Genomic DNA, 19,469 nt, shown 5'->3' on the forward strand with positions numbered 1-19,469 from the left:
CAATGAACAAGGGTAGGGATAGCTCAGCAGGTAGAGTGGTCACCCCTTGATTGGAAGGTCGGGGGTTTGAATCCACTGAACGGCTATCCTGAGGTACCCCTGAGCAAGGTACTGTCCGTACACACTGCTCCCCAAGCGACTGATTGGTGGCTGTCCATTGCTTCACTGAGTGAACGGGTTAAATGCAGAGTAATTTCCCTACAGGGATTAATAAAGTATACATTATTATTATACATTCCATTACAGATGACCCAAAGTTGTCACTCATCCATTTCCTTAACTGTGTATCCATTTCAGGGTCGAGGTGCGTTGACATTGGGCGAGATGTGAATATTTCACCAGTTTCGCACAAACAGCGTTTGTGTACTAACGTGACCCATGTCTCTGGGAAGCCACACAGTAACAGCACTAACACACAAACTCAGCTATATGAGCGGGACTTTCACAGATACTTACAAATCTGTGATTATATTTGTAAGAACAAGAACTGTCAGATAATATTCAGATAGTTATTGATGTATATAATTCCAGAAAGACCCAAAGGTTAAAAAACAAAACAACTATCATTTCTTTGAACAAGGATAACACAGAGCATGTGATACCTTTGTGATACCTAAGTAACAAGTAATAACTGGACGTGGAGGGACTTCTTTGTTACTCTTAAACTGAAATCTAAATTAACTGGAACTCAACCGGTGTGCTGGAGAGAAGATGGAGAAAAGACGGCAGATCACGGTCACATTTCTGCATTTTCTAACTTTACATGTCTTTACCCTGGACGCTTTCCAGATGAATTACATCACACAGACAAATATCTTTTAAAGGTCCTACTGGCAGCGAACAAAAAAGCCATGACTAAGCGTTGGCTCTAGAAGCATCGCCACACAATAACTTGGTTATTACAAGTGTTAACAATCTACACACTGGGAAGAGCTGACATATGCATAAGACTTCAAAACAAAAGTGGGAGAGAAAAGGTGGGAGAAAGCGCACCGTTATTTAGCCTCTGAAACAGACTTGATCGCGTGAGGTGGAAGAAGTGGGTTTTTTCTTTTTCTCGACCATTCTGTTTAATTGTGAAAATGAATAAAAACAAAGACTCCAGGTAGAATCTTTACAACACAAGACATTTTGAGAAAATTGCCGTTGTGAACTGATGAATATCCACTGAAGTGAACTGAATTCCGCTTTAAAAGATATCACTGGCTCGTAAAGCTTTGTCAGATCTCACACCTCTTTCAAAACACAAATATTACAGCTGTGATTATTCTTAAAGCGAATCCAAGCAGCTAATTGGCATTCAAATCCACCTGACTCGGTGTTATGAAGCTGACACTGTAATTACCATCAATTTACTTCACATTTTCCATTTATTGTGTTCGTGTTATCTTGCAGCCCCTCTGGCAGTTTCGTTTTATTGCAGCCTACAGTACCTGTCTGGTCCGCTCCCGCAGGTCTTTATCTTCATAATGGGGGTGGTTGGTGAGAACTCTGCCTGTGCACAGCTTGATACCCGCCAGGAGCTGCATGCTTCCAGCAAATACTGCCTGTTTGGGTGTCTTTGTGCTGTGGACAAACACAGAGAAACGAGACAGACAAATCAGTCACCTTTCTAAACATTTTCATAGTATATTGCATGACTAGGCTAATATAATACAGTATATGTTTAGAAGTTAAAGCAACAGAGAGATGGAAAAAGTTTTTAGGCTATCCACACAAACATCGAGTCATCAGAAAAGTTTGATTGAATTTTACTTTATTTTCTCCTGTTGTTATTCACTGCACAGGTTTTTGCCTTTTGAGCTGCTGCAATAATTGGAACATACTACTGATGGCATTTAAAAGTTTCTTTCAGAGACGGATGAATTAAATTAGAAAAAGATGCCAAATGATGTGCAGTTACAGTGCTACGGAAAACTCTACATCGCCAAGGACGAGCTTTGTAAAGCTGTGGCGTGTTAACGTGTTAATACAACTTAGTTTGTTGTGTGCGTGCATGAAAATGTGTGTGTATTCAAATCTTTTGCTGTGCCCCTGCAAACTGTGGTCAGGTACATCCTGGTTGCATTAATAATTCTCCAGATAAACATCAAATTGACTGCAGTGCTATTGTGGCAGACAGATCAACACCGCTGTGCATGTATCACTCAGAAAGACATTTAAAAGTTTCAGTGCAGAGATGGAAGGACCAGGGAACGACAGCCACTACAGTGGAACTTCACCAGTTAGGCTTTTATGGTAAACTAGGCAGACGGCAGCCATAAGAAGTAAGACAAACCTCTCAGCGCTTATTATCTGTTTTAAGTGGTTAGCACTGTCACCTCACAGCAAGAGTCCTAAATATGAGCTCGAGATGTTCCAAGAGACAAATTTACTGCTCGTTTACATAAGGAAAAGTAGACGAATTAAATAGTGTAAAAAGTATGAAGTTCCCAAATTGAACAGATAATTATTATCTGCATTATCTGTGCAAATTTCATATGTGCATTTCAAAGCTGAAAATCATATTCTTTGACAAATCTCACCGAAATATGTGGCCGTTTGAGCCATTTATGAACACAAACACAATGTCAGTTGAGGCTAAAGTTAGCAGTGCTAGCAGTGCCTCATTTCCCTGCAGGTTAAAGCCTGCACACCTGCGCAGCCTGTGGTTGCTCACTGCTGTGGTGGAGTGGTTATGTGCGACCCAACAGTTAACAGCATTCATGCATTAGTTCAGTCCCTGGGTTTAAAGACCAATATTTCTGGTTCAAACATTTTAATAGTCTAGTTTACTAGTTGTGCAAATCCTTAAACCCAAAAGCACCTTTCTTTGAGCAGCTGCTTGTGAAGGTTTTTTTCTTGAACTGAATCTAATAAAATTTAATGAATGGTGGCATCAGAGCTGAAATAAGAATGAAAATGGTCCTTGAAGAAAATCTGAAGAGGCCTGCAGACCTGAAGCTTCCATGGAAAAGAAGCATCTAAAAAGTCTGGAGTTACCTTTGGAGATCAGAGATGTCAGTTTCTGACTTAACTGATCAGCAGAAAACTCGTCATTAATGTTTAGTAAGTGCAGATTGAAGGTTACTTTTTTTGTTCTTTCAATTAAATGTTTAAGACTAAAGAACATCAACATTTGTGACTTTAACTTTTCCTGAAATGAATTCACCAAAGAAAACTGAAGAATGCTGAGAACGCTGTGCGCACTGCAAGCTCTCTGTACAGTATATACTGTACGCGTGTAGCACCGTAATGACCGGCTGACTGTTTCTCATGTGGATGTGCACATATGCATGAGTCTCGTAGGCGGAGCGGAGTGGAGGGTATTCAAACATGTTCCAAGGTGGACGTGTGGGTTGATGCTTTGGCCTCCTGACCTTCAGCAGGAACGCGTCGTTGTCCTTTCTGTCCATTTTGCTTCTTTGCTGCCTTTAAGCCAACATTTTCTTTCCTTCCATGTTGATTACATTTAATTTGATGTTTATATTCTTTTATGTAAATGGCAGAAAGGAACAGCCAGGAACCCTTTGACATTATAAAAATGAAATAATGATGTTCTTGGCTGAAAGAGACTCTCTACTGTGGCCAAGCACAGATCCTGCCTTGCTTCTATTTTCTCTTTGTGTGCTTAAACGTGTATTTGAGCGTGTTCATTAGTACCCGTTGCTCAAATTCTAGAGGACCATTAAGAAGATAATGATCTCGATTGTCACTCGAATGCAGTTTCTAACAGCTTGACAAGCATTTTAGCTTCTTCTTACCAGCCTTGTTTACCACCACAGCAGGGAGCTGTCGCTCAGCTATACTCTTCCTGCCCACCAGCACCAGAGAGAAGTTACCAGCTAGCTGAGGATTTGGCTTCTAAAGAGTCAGTTTGCTTTAAGTTGGTGGAGACAACGGGCTGACTTCCTGTTTGTTTCCTGCCCCCTAAAATCTCAAGTTGAATATTTAATCAATCCAACGAACTATGAATCAAAAATCAGGATTAACATACACCACATGACCTAACTGTAAACTGAGTCAGACCAAAAATAGCTTCATGTTAATAGGTTTGGACATAATCTATTGATATCGAGCTACTTTTCTACAGTTTTACATTTACCAGTTGTTAAAAGTAGTTCTTTCAGAAATTCGTAGTGATGGAGCTAAAGACCACGAAAACAAAAAGGTCTGAGTAAGTAATGGGCAGGCGCACCTCAGGAGAGTAGTTCTATTAATGTTATGAATTATATCTGTGGTTTTGCTGCTGTCATGAAAAAAGAGAGGGCAAAAAAAACTACATTAATACACCAAGAAAAGTCTCGACCTTGTCTGGAAAAACATATCTGAACCAATTCACCTGCTCGTGCTTTTATGATTTTGGTATAAAGATTTGTGAGAACTGTCAAAGGCTTTTTAAGAGTCATGCCAGCATTTGCCTTCAGAACAGATTAACTTATCACCCGCAGTCACAAAGGACTGAAAGCACTCTTTGACCTTTTTGCAAATAATTCAAATTCAACATAAAGCTCAGCAACACAGCCGCAACCCACTTTTGTCTGACCGGATCAGCTTTTTGTTACACTGAGCATTCGTTCTTTTTACAGTTTTCCAGAAGAGGAGAGAAAATGTAAAGACATAAACCTGAACAATAATTTTTAAACATCCCTAAATTACAAATGTCTGATGACATGATTTTGATTAGACTCCAGATTTTTAAAGACCGTAGGCTCAAACATCGACACTGCATGAAGATTTTAAGAGGTGATGACGGCCTGTTTTATCACACCGACTGCGCATCACTGCATTATTGGTGGAAATTCATGGCGTTTGGTAACTTCGCACTTTTTTCCAGCACAGCTTTGAACCTCAGCGGTGGTCTCAGCATTGAGCAGAACTGAAAGCGCCTCTGTGGGCACGCAGGGTCTGAGCAGCTGCTTTTCTGATGATTACTTTGGTAACTTCCAAAACACTCCTAAAAAATTTTCTTGCCTTTTATATAAATCTTATGTTCCACCTGCAGAGAGTGCAGCTGACACTCCGCCCGCACACAAAGAGTTACTGAGTGGAAGTGATGATGATGATGAGTGATAGTGAGACAGAGGATGTGACTCGAAGTGTTTTTATATAAATGCCAGGATGGCCATGGATTTTCTGCTGGTCTCACTTCTGATTGAGAAGTGTTCAATCAGGGACGTCGCTCTGACTCTGTCTCTAAACTGCCTCTGGATTAGCTAGAAAGCAGAGGAAGACACGCACACACACAAGCACAGATCACAGACACCACTTTCCCCATTTAAGGATGAAGCCAAATGCTTCTAATTTAGACAATTTAAAGCACGACAAGGAGGAGGATGACAGGAAGACAATTAAGGGAGCAAGAGCGGGAATGAGAGTAAGAGGAAGCAGAGTATTTAAAGAATAGTGAAGATACAGTCACACCGACAGAGCAGAAACACACATTGTTGCTGAAAGACTGATATACAAACGAGTAGTGGCACATATTTCTTAAGCATGGATCAAGCAATTTGTTTTAATTAGACAAACACAATGACACAGATCCACAAAACAAGGAGAGAGAATCCCACGAGGACTGGACAAGAATTATCTGGGGACCGTCAGAGTTAGGAGCTTAGCTTTTGTCTGGACAGGATGAACAATTGCAACTCTTCTTCTTCTTCTTCAGATGACCCCTGTAAGGGTTGCCACAGCAGACCCCCCCCCCCCCCCAATCTCCCAGCATCCTCCTCTGTCACATCAACCCCCTGCATGTCCACCTTCACCACATCCATGAACCTTCCCCTTTTCCTTCATCCTGGCAGCTCCATCTTCAACATGCTTCGTTCATAAGTGAGACTGTACAGGTTTTAACTAAATGCTGAAGATAAAAATGACTGACATTGGATTATTGCGATAATCCTCATCCCTATGAAAACAAATTAGCCAGTCTACATTCAGACTGCAGCTCTTAGTGAGGGTAAAAGGAGGAAATTCTGTAGCTCAAACTCCACATTATTATTCATCTCGTCTGTATTCTCCACCACTTGTAGAAAGAGATGTCAAAGCTGAATTGTCTGAAGTGTTTTCTTAAGACTGGAATTTATTCTGCAGGGCTCACATTCACCTCATTTGTGTTAAACGGGGCAAAAATCTCAGGGACAAATATCTCAAGACCTTGAAAGATGGATACATGCCACCAGAGTTTAAGTGAGATGATATCTTAGCAACATTAAAACTACTTCAATGAATAACATCTTGTTGCAGTGCATCTATGTATCCATTTTCTTAATCGTCTATCCCAGCTGGCAGAGGACGAGGTACACCCTCGTGCCCAAGGATAATCAATGCAGACACAGGGATGACAAGCAAAACCCACCCAGAACCAGTGATCCCAGTGTGACCAAGCTCAATCCAAAGACATGTACGCTGATCAGACCCAGCATTATGCCCTCCTGATTAATATTGTATTCATCCCCTTTTGCCCATCCCATCGAGGCGCGGACTGCACTAGACTCTTAAAGGTGTTTTGTGGTATCTCCAAATTTTAGCAACAGATCCTGTAAGTTGGGGGCCTACATGGATCAGACGTGTTTGTTCCACAGATTATTAATTGGATCGATATCTGAGGAATATGGAGACCATGTCAACACCTCAAACTCGTTGTTGTGCTCTTCAAACCATTCCTGAACCACTTCTGCTTTGTGGCAGGATGCTTTAACCTGCTGAAAGAGGCCACAGCCATCGGGGAATACCGTTTTCATGAAAGGGTGTACGTGGTTTGCAACAGTGCTTAGGTAGGTGTCAAAGTAACATTTCGGCAGCAGACAAGGGTCAGCATGGGCACCTTGATTGGTTCTTATTAGCTCGTGCGTTGGATCGGACCTCACGAGCCACTTTTCGCGCCGCACATGCATCAGCGAGCCTCGGCCACCCAGGACTCTGTCGCTGCTTCACCACTGTTCCCTCGTTGGACAACCTTTGATTGATACTGACCAGTGCAGACTGGGAACGCCCCACAAGAGCTGGAGTTGTGGACATGTTCTGATGCATTCATCAGGCAAAATGTTCACCCACCCACTAACAGGTGCCATGATGAGGAGATAATCAGCGTTATTCACCACCTGTCAGTGATTCTATGCCTGATCAGTGCATGTATGTGTGTACAGTGGGGCAAAAAAGTATTTAGTCAGCCACCGATTGTGCAAGTTCCCCCACTTAAAATGATGACAGAGGTCAGTAATTTGCACCAGAGGTACACTTCAACTGTGAGACACAGAATGTGAAAAAAAAATCCATGAATTCACATGGTAGGATTTGTAAAGAATTTATTCGTAAATCAGGGTGGAAAATAAGTATTTGGTCACCTCAAACAAGGAAAATCTCTGGCTCTCACTGACCTGTAACGTCTTCTGTAGGAAGCTTTTCTGTCCCCCATTCGTTACCTGTATGAATGGCACCTGTTTGAACTCATCATCTGTATAAAAGACACCTGTCCACAGCCTCAAACAGTCAGACTCCAAACTCCGCCATGGCCAAGACCAAAGAGCTTTCGAAGGACACCAGGAAAAGTATTGTAGACCTGCACCAGACTGGGAAGAGTGAATCTACAATAGGCAAGCAGCTTGGTGTGAAAAAATCAACTGTGGGAGCAATCATCAGAAAATGGAAGACATACAAGACCACTGATAATCTCCCTCGATCTGGGGCTCCACGCAAGATCTCATCCCGTGGGGTCAAAATGATCATGAGAACGGTGAGCAAAGGTCCCAGAACCACACGGGGGGACCTGGTGAATGACCTGCAGAGAGCTGGGACCAAAGTAACAAAGGTCACCATCAGTAACACACTACAACGGCAGGGAATCAAATCCCGCAGTGCCAGACGTGTTCCACTGCTGAAGCCAGTGCATGTCCAGGCCCGTCTGAAGTTTGCCAGAGAGCACATGGATGATACAGCAGAGGATTGGGAGAATGTCATGTGGTCAGATGAAACCAAAGTAGAACTTTTTGGTATAAACTCAACTCGTCGTGTTTGGAGGAAGAAGAATACTGAGTTGCATCCCAAGAACACCATACCTACTGTGAAGCATGGGGATGGAAACATCATGCTATGGGGCTGTTTTTCTGCCAAGGGGACAGGACGACTGATCCGTGTTAAGGACAGAATGAATGGGGCCATGTATCGTGAGATTTTGAGCCAAAACCTCCTTCCATCAGTGAGAACTTTGAAGATGAAACGAGGCTGGGTCTTCCAACATGACAATGATCCAAAACACACCGCCCGGGCAACAAAGGAGTGGCTCCGTAAGAAGCATTTGAAAGTCCTGGAGTGGCCTAGCCAGTCTCCAGACCTCAACCCCATAGAAAATCTGTGGCGGGAGTTGAAAGTCCGTGTTGCTCGGCGACAGCCCCAAAACATCACTGCTCTCGAGAAGATCTGCATGGAGGAATGGGCCAAAATACCAGCTACTGTGTGTGCGAACCTGGTAAAGACCTATAGTAAACGTTTGACCTCTGTTATTGCCAACAAAGGTTATGTTACAAAGTATTGAGTTGTATTTTTGTTATTGACCAAATACTTATTTTCCACCCTAATTTACGAATAAATTCTTTACAAATCCTACCATGTGGATTCATGGATTTTTTTTTCACATTCTGTCTCTCACAGTTGAAGTGTACCTCTGGTGCAAATTACTGACCTCTGTCATCATTTTAGGTGGGGGAACTTGCACAATCGGTGGCTGACTAAATACTTTTTTGCCCCACTGTATATGCATTTCTGTTTGACTTTAATATTTTGTAATATAATCACTTCATTTTTGTTTTGTTGTGTCAGTTTTTATTGGCAGAGCTAATTAACCGACGCGTCAGTGTGAATCAGCGCTGCGCTGCATCAGTTGTATTGAGTAGGTAGAAATTCCTGACATGCAGAATGTTTGGTTCTCACTGAATGCGTCTCTCTCTGCTCAGACATGAAAGTAGATTAAATTAAAAAAAATTGGAGGAATTCTGAGGCAGAGAAAAGCTTCTATTTTCACTTATGCTGAAGAATAAATGATGGTAAAGTGAAAGAAAAATATTTTCTTTTCCAACCATTTACAGATTTGGGATCAAATGTATGCCTGTTCACATTCGGTCATGAAAAAATAACGTAGTGATGTATGCTTTAATATTTTTTGACTTGTCTGAAACAATTGTTGGGAGTTACCAACCTCATTCCCAGAGAGCTCAGACCAGAACAAGCTGGGGAAATGGTCACTAAAACACTGGACGACATCATTTCATGGGTTTTGTAACATTTTAATGAATATATGTTTGGTGTTTAAGATTTTAAACGGTCTGGCATCTCCTCCACTGCCGCTTCATTTTATTAGCTTTTGCCCATGAGAATCTTTACAATCTACAAGCATATCGTCAACTAAAGACCGTACTGTAGCGTTTTGTCATTCTGCTTTTGGGCGATCAGCACTCTCTGCGAAAGCTTGAACTCAATGGAAGTTGAAGTCCTGCCTGATACCATTAGGTACTGCAGCGCTTTCACCAGCTTTATTAAAATATTTGCTGAAAGACTTGTAATCTTTCTTTTTTTATGGATGTGAGAATCTTTTATGTGACATTTTTCACATCCAACCTGCTGAGGGACTGTAGATGTAAATTAGCTTTAAGCTAACTCTGGCACAGTGCATCAAATGGCAAACACTGATGTTAATATTGCACATGTACAAATATGAATAAATAAAATCAAATAAAAACATGCTTACTGGTTACTTTGGGAGTGGTTGTAATGGTCTTTAAGAAGAAACTGAGACACAATGTGTTTTCCTGTTTAAGCGTGTGGACTTGCTGTATAAACACATCAGGGTTTATGCTGACTTTTCCAGTGGAGTCGTTTTCCTTCACTGAATGGGTCTCCATGCTGAGTAGCTAGATGAGCCTCCTGAATTTGCAGCAAAACTGCTGTCAAAGCTCTCATTAATAATTTCCACTGCAGCCTTCATAATTCTCGAAAACAGCCTGTATATCTTACACCCGAAGGGCGGGGGTGAGCTGGAGGGGGATGGGGGGGAAAGCAAGGTAGCTTTCAAAATAAAAGCATATTAAATGGTAAATGGTTTGAATTAAAGCTCGTGAGATTTGTGCCAGGAGCGAGAAGGATGGACAGGAATAGCAGAGAGTATATCAGAGGGACAGCTCAGAGACCAGGCAAGAGAGGCCAGATTGAATTGGTTTATGTGAAAGAGCAGTGAGCTCCTCCTGTGTCCTGTGAGCAGGATAATGACGACGGAGCTGCCAGGAAAAGAGAAAGGCCGAGGAGGAAATTTCTGGATGTACTGAGAGCGGACATTCAGGAAGTAAAATATGGAAATCAATGATTTGCTGTGTGATCTGAAGAAAAGTTAAAATGCAATTTGTCTGCACTTTTAACCTTAGCTGTTCTACACAGCTCTTTAAAATGCATTTCTTATTCAGTCATTCACATGCGCACACACACACACACGTGCACACACAGAGCTGCAATGCAAAGCTGCTACTGGTGCAACTTCAGCATTTGGCCTTCATGTTTTCAGCATGCAGAGCAGCTGGGGATCAAAACACCAATCCACCACAATCCAGAAGCCGATTCACAGGAGGCTGGCATTATCACTCGGCCTCTCTATGCGGTGGAATATGCACGGTGAGCGGTGTGTGTCAGGAGAAAAATAAAAGGGAGGGAAATTGTATGACGCAAAAATATAGAAATCACTAAATCAGAGTCGTGACACTGACATCAAAATCCAAGTCCAACAAATAACCTCATTCAAAATGTAATAGATACCACTTCTGACTCATCTGTGCTGTGAAATGCGAGGTGAACTTTGTTCCCTGGCTTTCCGCTGCTCCTCTCTCTGCTGCACGTTAACATTTGCACTGCCTTGAATACTTCATGCAGAGCAGCAAAACTACCTCGAATTTTCCCTTCATTTTTTCAGTAACCTCCTTTGACTGACACTGTACTGCTTTTGCAAAAACCAGCGTGGAAACATGAATCTGAGAAAAGCAAAGTTGCACCGGATTCAGGAGGAAGCGGAGAGAGAGCACACCGGCTAGATGGAGGTGATGTTTGTGACTTTAAAAACTGCTCACTCTCAACTATAACTCAAAGTTGGAGGCAGTTGAACATCCAGGCAGTGCTATTGATTTATCGACTGCCCATTTAGAACACAGTATCAGCCTACAGCAGAGCTGTGGAGCCAACTCTGTTATCAAGTGCAAACTTGTGAATTATGGCTGCGCCTTAGTTCTTCAAACTCATAAAGTCACGGGTCATGAAAGAGAGTCTTGGGAATTATGATAATCTCCTCATCAGCCTGTCTTAACTCACACACTTCTATACTAATGAGGGCCTCAAGCATGCGTCATTAGCCCTGACGAGGGCCCTCTTATCTCTGATCTAATAATCCTAATCTCATCTCTGAAGCCATCGTTATCAAACAAACATCTTTATCCTTTCCCTAATCTAATCCTAATTCTGGCTCGAGAGATTGTAAAGATAAAGGCTTTCTCAGACCTTGTATCCTTTGACAAACTCTTCATTTTAGATCAACCAAAGTCAAACAAATGCAGCTACAATCATCACAACGAATCTGCGATAGCTTACGCACGCACGCAAGCTGTTCACGAAATATACTTTCCTCCGTACGCTGCACGTACGCTCGTCCTACCCTTTACTGTGCCGCAGTCTGAATATCTGCTTCTTGCATATAAAACGAAATAGCCTCGGCCTCAGTCACCTAGAGAATACAGCGTAACATGAACCTCCCTTCCCCATCTTAACACTTTCATCTGGAATGTAATTAGCGCAGCAAGAAGCTTAGCACTCCGCCCTGCTCTCAGCCCCAACCAAGGTAACTCTAGGCAGCCCCTAATCCTCACCGCCTAATGGGATTAGCTCCGGAGGGAAGGGAACCCATGTCACACACACAAATACATTCAAAATCCAAACCTCTCCTCTGCTGTCTCACTATCCATATCTCTCTCGTTCTCCCTGTGCCATTCCACTAAGTGTTTAATAGGATTATACCAAAATTGTCCATTTCTTAGAAATCACATCTGGTCCACTCGGTGTCATCGCGCTGAAGATGATAGGATGGAAATAAGAAGCCTTAAATTATCATTCACTGAGTCTATAAGTGAACTACAGGGAAAACCTATGTTAAGTCATTCTAAACTGGTTTTAATGTATTGAGGATAGGCTGGCGTGTTTGGATGGCAACGGGATTATCTGAGTGGACAAAAACTATCATTTTTCCTCACAGAGCTTGTAAAGAAGATTTTGCAGCATCCAAGTTTTGTGTGAGGGGGTCTGAGACCGTTCCCCTGCGAAAAACAAAACAGTTAAAAGCAGATTTATCGTGTGTATTTCCATGTTGAAGTCAAAAGAGAAACAGTTTGGGTTTAAATTTTCAGTAGTAGCCCAAGCAGGACAATAAAATGTACACTATTGGTCTTAGGTGAAACTATTTAATCATCTCCATCCATGTTTTATTACTCTCGCTGAGTGGCAGAAGCCCAAGCAGAGATTCCCAGACTTCCAGGCCTCTAGCTCTTCTATGAGGCATTCCCTAAGCAGCTGAAGTGTCTGTAGTGTGTCATGGAGCTGCCTTGAGGTCTCCTTCCAGTTAGAAAAGCTGAAACACCTCAGCGAGGAGTCTTGCGTTTCGATATGGAGGAGCAGGGCTACTATCAGGGTGACCCAAAAACTCTTTGGAGGCTAGTTTGTGGCCACTGGTGACAGCAGGAATGTAAAAACACAAAAAGTGTCAAGTTCCCCTTCTCTCTGCCAAAAGAGATCACAATCGTGCAGACAATGTGTCCTGTAACTTGCCTTTTCCCTCCACAAACTCGTATTCTCAGCAAATCAAATCGACTAGCTAACAACAAATCAGCTATAGCTAACCAAGAGCTGGTTAATCCTAAATTAACGACCTTTAAAGACGCTCTTAACTTAAACGGAGGAACACAGTCTGCAAATCGTGCAAACTCAACTGTGAATCCATACAAGACTACCAATATACCTGCACATAACATAAAAGAATGAACAGAATTCAAAGACATTAACACTTTTAATTGGACTGCTTAGAGCAGCAGATGTGTGGAAGTGTTGTAAAAAAAAATGTAAAATGCAAAAATGTAAAGTGGGAATACTGACTAAGCCCTGCGCGCTCTCACAATGGCCGACAGGAAGGCAAAATTACAGAAAACCGAAGGCTTAAAAACAGCTGTAAATGTGGTTCTTGCAGTTTTCCTTCAGCATGCCTACAAACACACCCACAGCCCTGACGTGACGAACAAAAGAAAACACTCAAGTTTTAGGAAAAAGGTGCTTTGGTGTCATAATATTTCTATTAGCAGCCCCTCTGGAAAAACCATAAGTCACTTTTTCTAATTTATTCTAGAACGGAGATTTAAAATACATAAGTTAGCATATCGTTCTTGTTATGTTACAATATCAGCGATAAGGATGAAAATCTTAATGACTAAGCACACGATCAGCTTCAGTTTGCACCACTACTGCATCCCACTTCATTCCTGACACTCAGCCGTAATGTTTCATTATCTCTCGCTTCTTAATTTGAATGCCTAACGAGTCCAGCAGCACTGCGCAGCGTCTGACCAGCGTTCAGCCTCAGGTCTGCGAGAGAGCTGCAAACCCAGCTGATAACTACTGACCTTGCCAACAATCCCAGTTAAACCAACTTGTCTGTGCTGGTGTAAGTGGAACATAAATGAGAAATTTAACAGGCACTAAGCAGAGAGCTGAGAGTTGTGTCTTTGGCCAGATGTTATAGTTGCACAGATGTAGGATATGCACTACGGGCGGCCAATCCAGCGCTGTGCATCCAACATGACGACCAGAAAATGACAGGCGCGCACAGATGTGCAAACACACAGCAGCATCAGCGACAGTTCGGAGCATTTCCAAATCACAGCTCCATCTCTGATCCCATCAGGGTGATGCTCTTGATCGGAAGCCCAGCAACAGAGACCCTGAGGTGGGTTAGAGCTCTGCCAACAGCTGGGTCCTTTCCAGCACTCCCATGTCTTATTCATGGATATCCATCAGCTCTCATCACTCATCAGACAGACTCTCCGACAAACAAGCGCCGAGACACAAGCATGCACGCACACGGACACGCTCACACGCGGACTAATCAAGGACACGAGGCACGGTGAAACTCGATCTGCAGGAACAAGCGAATCAAATTTGCTTCAATATGATGTGCGCTCTGGATTTGTGAACGCCGGTGTATGCGCCTACCTAATCCAGGTCATGAGCTCCACGGTGTCTGGATCATAAAACTCCCTCAGTTCTGATAACTCCTCCATCAGCTTAGGCCAGAACTAAAGGGAAAAAAGACAAAGACAAGTGATGGAAAATTCGGTTTATGAAGCCATAAGCAGAGTATCAAACCCACTGATATATCTTTGATAACATCTTATTGCTTCACTTAACATAACAGGGAATACGACAGCTATTTAGATTCCTCCAACAGTAAAATAAATAAAGGGGAAGCAATCGTTTTAGTATCCTGTTAGGCTCCAATTGCTTTTCATCATTTTCTTCCGTAACTTCCATTTAGCCCATTTTCTTTCCCTCAGATCGTTCCATGTGGTTCCAGAAGTAAAACTCCAATAAAAGGTATGAGCAACAAACCACCAAGAAAATGGCCTACCTTGTAATACAGGAAACCGATCATCACAACAGGAACGACATATCTGACAAGCCTCAACTGCAAAATGACAGAAAGAAAACAACTTTAATGAAATGAAGGAAAATAATTGTATCAGAAGCAGAGGAAAGTAAAGAGCCACACAGAGATATACCAAAAATGAGCACGGAGTGAGATAACAGACAGATAGAGCAGCTTTGTTCCCGACCATCGTTTATCTGATTCCTGCTGCCGTCCTGTTGTGACCACACTGACACCTAGTGGCCTCACTGGCAATGCCGGCACACGCTCAGAGTGCAGGCTGTGGATTCAGCAGCATAATGGTTCACCGTCACATCAATACAGGAAATCATAAAAGATAGAAAAATCTTTCAAGAGCGCCTCGCAGTGAGCTTTAAACGAGATCAATGTCAGTCACACTGGAGGGTGGTGACAGGCATAATGTGCAGTGTTACTAGAACTGGGAATCATACCTCAGTACGTTCAGAGACATGTTTGAGAACAAAGCACACTTCAAATTTTTCTTAAACGACAGTTAGAAGTCGCTCAGTGACTGGAAAGCTGTTCGGTCGCCCGGCCAGAAACGATCTAATCCGTCGTCTTTTTTTCCCCTGCTTGCTCGAAACTACTCTGATGAAGAGAATTTGAACTGGCTGTGCTCTAGTGTGCTTATCCAGTGGCCAGCAGCACAGCACTGTGGTTACAGACGACCTTTGGCACTGGGTAATAGCTAAAACAGCTCTTTACTCATCTGTGGAAGCGCGATATAACGTAGCGCTCAGAGCATGTGCACTTTCATCTAGCAGGTCAAGAACATGTCATCAGCCACGCAGTGTGTATGTAAAGTTACTACATCAAACAGGTTAGCAACCAGTTAAACATCTAACAGACTCTGAGCCACATCAGCAACCATTGGAAGTCACATTTACAGGTAGCGACACCTAAACGGCACCGTGGGATCAACGTGGGACTGCAATCACTCTTAATGTGACACAGACGAGAGAAAAGCTACTGATCAGTGCAGTAAATGCAGTGAATGTGTTCGATTTGGGAAGAACGAGCTGGTCAGATCCTGGATGTTTGGCAGCCGCTCACAAGACGAGCCTGAAGAGCCTGTTAGCAACTGTATCCACACACAATATCTCCTCATGCGCAAGCAAATACCTCGCTCCCATGGGACATTAGCATAATGTGTTTTAATTGGTCAGTGGCAACAGTGGAGCATTTGAATAAACACGATCTGATTGGTAGAAATTCACCTCTTCCTCAACTCAGCGGCAAGCAAAATCGGGCCATTTAATTGCAAAGTGCATTTACAGTTTTAGTCACTGTAACGCTGGAATTTCCCAACATTTGGGATAAATATAGTTATCCTTTTTATATTTTATGTTGTCTTTAGTTCACAAATGAATAATTTCTCCCATCTAAATGGAACAAGATCTGAGATTACTCAACCCTGACTAGCCTGGATGGTGAAGCACATTTTGTTCTGCAATTGCAGATTAGGTTTTTTAATATTTGAATTCTAGCTTTGATGACTGTATTTATGCTTCAGAGGACATAAAGTAGTGGAATTTTTGGAGATTATCGTAAACAAAGATCCTACCACCCATCCTCCCTGCAGCACTATTTGGAGCCAGAAGTGAAAATGTGAGCTCGTACCAGAAGTTTCGTGTTGCATCGGAGAGCGCTGAGAAGCACAGTCCACAGCTCGGTCCCACAGACACCGTAGGCTGCGACCGCACACATGTGGCCAGTCCATATATACTTCATTCTGGGCAGAAAGAGAGAAGGAGAAGCCATATCAAGCAGCGCTCGTGTCTCAACAGTCTTCCTCTTAGGAGAAAAAAGAAAACAGATCCCAGCCTCCATGACACAGACAAATTATACAGCTTGGACTGGGGGACGTTCCCTCAGCACACACACAGAATTCAAACAAGACGACCAACTCGTCTGCAGTTTTGCGCACGAGTTAGTGAAATGGTTTCGCTGTGGTTGAGTTTGATTTGGTGCCAAAAACACTGCATTATTTTTAAGTTCTGATCCAAAGCACATGAAGTCTAAAGCAAAGAGTTCTAAACAAATGAGAAAAAGATTAAACAGAGAGCAGCGAGCAGAAGACTGAAGACGGGGAGAATGAAATGAGCTGAAAAATTGTTGACAGGTGCGGAGATGGAGCCGTGCGAGGGGGGAGGCATAAAGAAGTGCAGCCTCACTGAAATAAATCTCAATACTTTTTTAATGCAAAGGAGCCGTCTGACAGAAACAAATGGCTTTCTGCACTTTTGGCTTTTCTCTCTTAATCAGCATTTTAGAGAAAGTGCTGAAATCAAACGTGTCACTTTCTGCCGTACCTGACTCTGTGCTAAAAGCTTTCAGGACTTTTTTTTTCTTTTGCTCCTTTTGTGGGAATTTAATCAGTACTTTAAATTACCAACTGTGACAGCAAAGCACTGTGTGAACTATAAGTGTTAACAGTACTGCATAGACCTGCTTTTCTGAATCCTGCTAACCACATAAATTCAATTATTATCAACATTTCCCTACACAGAGAATAACCCAGCTACTGACAGACTCTTATTTAAATGAAGCTACTTATGTGAACCTATAAAACCCTCATAGCCAAGTTGCTATAAACAACATACCAGAAAACTCCAGTTTCTTTTTTAACAGAGTAATTGCAGGTTTCTTTTACTACAGGGACAGGAAGTAGTAATTCCACTGGTGATCTCGATGGTTTTCCTGACACTCCTCACAAAGAGCCTAAAGTTAAAACACAATTATACTTTCCTAGTGATAAATTGTACATGTCAGCGTGTGTTTGCAGTCTGAAACGCGTTCAGGCCGGAAAATTTACTAATGATGGTGGCGATGAAAACCACTTGACAATTACAAATAGACGACTGGAGTCAGGTCTGGGAGGCTTGTTGTGCTCGAGGTTATAGATGCGAAATGGGGAGAGAAAAAAATTCAAGCCACAGGGTGTCTGACGCTGCAGAGCTACTGATACGGCAAAAAGCGTCGTTGTTTTTTATAGAACCAAACCTTTAAAGCAAGGAGATAAAAATAGGTGACAAAGGGAATTTTCCATGCATGTGAAATTAACCACTAATGAGTAGACAGAACTATCCAAACATGTTTGCTAACAGGACAGAAACAGCTGTGCAGAGACTGCTGACGATCAGGTATTTTACCTTCCTACAGAAGATATTAATGAGTAAATAAATGGTCATGATAAACCCCACACGGGGCCTTTAGGAGCACCATATGCTCACATTATAGATGCTATAAGTAAAAGCTAAAGTGAGTCATAGCATGTTTGATACTGAGAATAAAACTTGTTCCAGGTACAAGAAGCATTCTGCTGGGAAATGAACTTTTGTGCTAGCACACAATATCCATCTTTTAGAAATCGACTGAAACTGACTGAACAACATCACTAATGATATACCCACTGTAGCTCCTGATATTAATAATTTCACCTGATTAAACACACACAGACACACACAAACCGATAAAAGAAAAACTGAATAAAAATGTTTGTTCATCCAAAAAATGACTTAAATAAGAACAAACTGTAAATGCCAACGAGAGCCGACACCAAACTGAAAACTGCAGTAGTCTGTGTAGAGGCCGATGCCGGTCAAACCAATGATATCTGGTGGTCACAGTTCTGATATTATAAGAGCAAATATCTCATGTCACAGAAGCAAAGGCTGCAGCCGGGCAAGCCAAAACATTCAGGAAATTAAGAAGAAGAGGCTGAATATGAAAGTCGACCACAAGAAAGACGGCGGTAAAGCGAGGTGCCAGCACTGGTGTCGGGCCTCTGAGTCTGGCACCTGCAAGCCGAGACACCCTCAGAGGTGTTGCTGCTCCACGGTGGGAACCTGCCAGTGGATTGTGCCATAATATTAACCAGAGAAACAGACCACTGCACGTCTGTGTGCCACCAGAAAACAGGAGAGGAAGAAGCAGCAAAGAAGGCTCTTAGTATCCGACTCCGAACATATGTACAAACAGCATTTGTACAAATATCGCACAAGAGCACAGTAAATACAGTAAACAAATGTATCTCAAAGAAGATGGTTTTCAAAGCCAGCGCACATGTAAACAGTATGCCTCCTATATCTTATCTTATTTCTGGAACCATTTCTCTCCGTCTTTCCAGAGAAAGGTTGCAACATGGTTGCCTGAGACACACACCGACTGCAAAAACAAACCAAACGAGCCTTCTTACTCTCACCGGCACATAAATAAATGTATACTTGAGCCACAGTGGAAAACTAAAAACTACAAGAAGGAGTTGAAAGCCAGTGAAAAATCCTTATTGAAAAAAAAACTGCTTGCTGAAATAGTATTATGTACTTACAAGGCGAAATGAAATAAAAAGTTCTAAGTTGTAACCTTTCTGAGCCACACAGCCGTGAGACTCTTCCCAACAGTGGCCTGCTCTGGACGTCTTTACAGCATAAACACAAGCTGAAACAGCAGTAAAGTAACTTAAAATGAGCAACTTAACTGAAACTATTTACCGTACCTTATAAGAAAATTTAATGATTCTTTTTAAAAAACATAATTTATGGTAAGTGGAGAGACGGCAGATGGAGCTTCGTTAGCCGTTTGTTTGCACCAGGTCTTCGTTAAAATTCTGAAGGGGGGGGTCAGAGTATTAATTATCGATTGTTCAGCTGTATCGACTCTTTTTGCGTCTGCTGTGAGTGGTGCTGGATGGTACTTGGCGCTGAGGGCTGATCAAGGCTAAAGCGGACCATTCAGACACTTTGTGAGAGGCGTT

The 19,469-nt window shown here is 42.3% G+C and overlaps 1 protein-coding gene across 2 annotated transcripts in view; it reads right to left on the reverse strand.

Moving 5' to 3' along the window:
• dpy19l3 (dpy-19 like C-mannosyltransferase 3) overlaps positions 1-19,469 on the reverse strand; it is a 69,891-nt gene that overhangs the window by 13,315 nt on the left and 37,107 nt on the right. For both annotated transcript variants that reach the window (XM_080884689.1, XM_080884688.1), the window contains exons 14-17: positions 16,334-16,445; positions 14,675-14,731; positions 14,260-14,342; positions 1,434-1,566 (exon numbers count right to left, since the gene is read on the reverse strand). In XM_080884689.1, coding sequence (XP_080740815.1) covers positions 1,434-1,566; positions 14,260-14,342; positions 14,675-14,731; positions 16,334-16,445 — 385 coding nt within the window. The remainder of the gene's footprint in view (positions 1-1,433; positions 1,567-14,259; positions 14,343-14,674; positions 14,732-16,333; positions 16,446-19,469) is intronic.

This window comes from Rhamphochromis sp. 'chilingali', assembly GCF_963969265.1.
Source record: "Rhamphochromis sp. 'chilingali' genome assembly, chromosome: 6".
In the NCBI taxonomy this organism is placed as follows: domain Eukaryota; kingdom Metazoa; phylum Chordata; class Actinopteri; order Cichliformes; family Cichlidae; genus Rhamphochromis; species Rhamphochromis sp. 'chilingali'.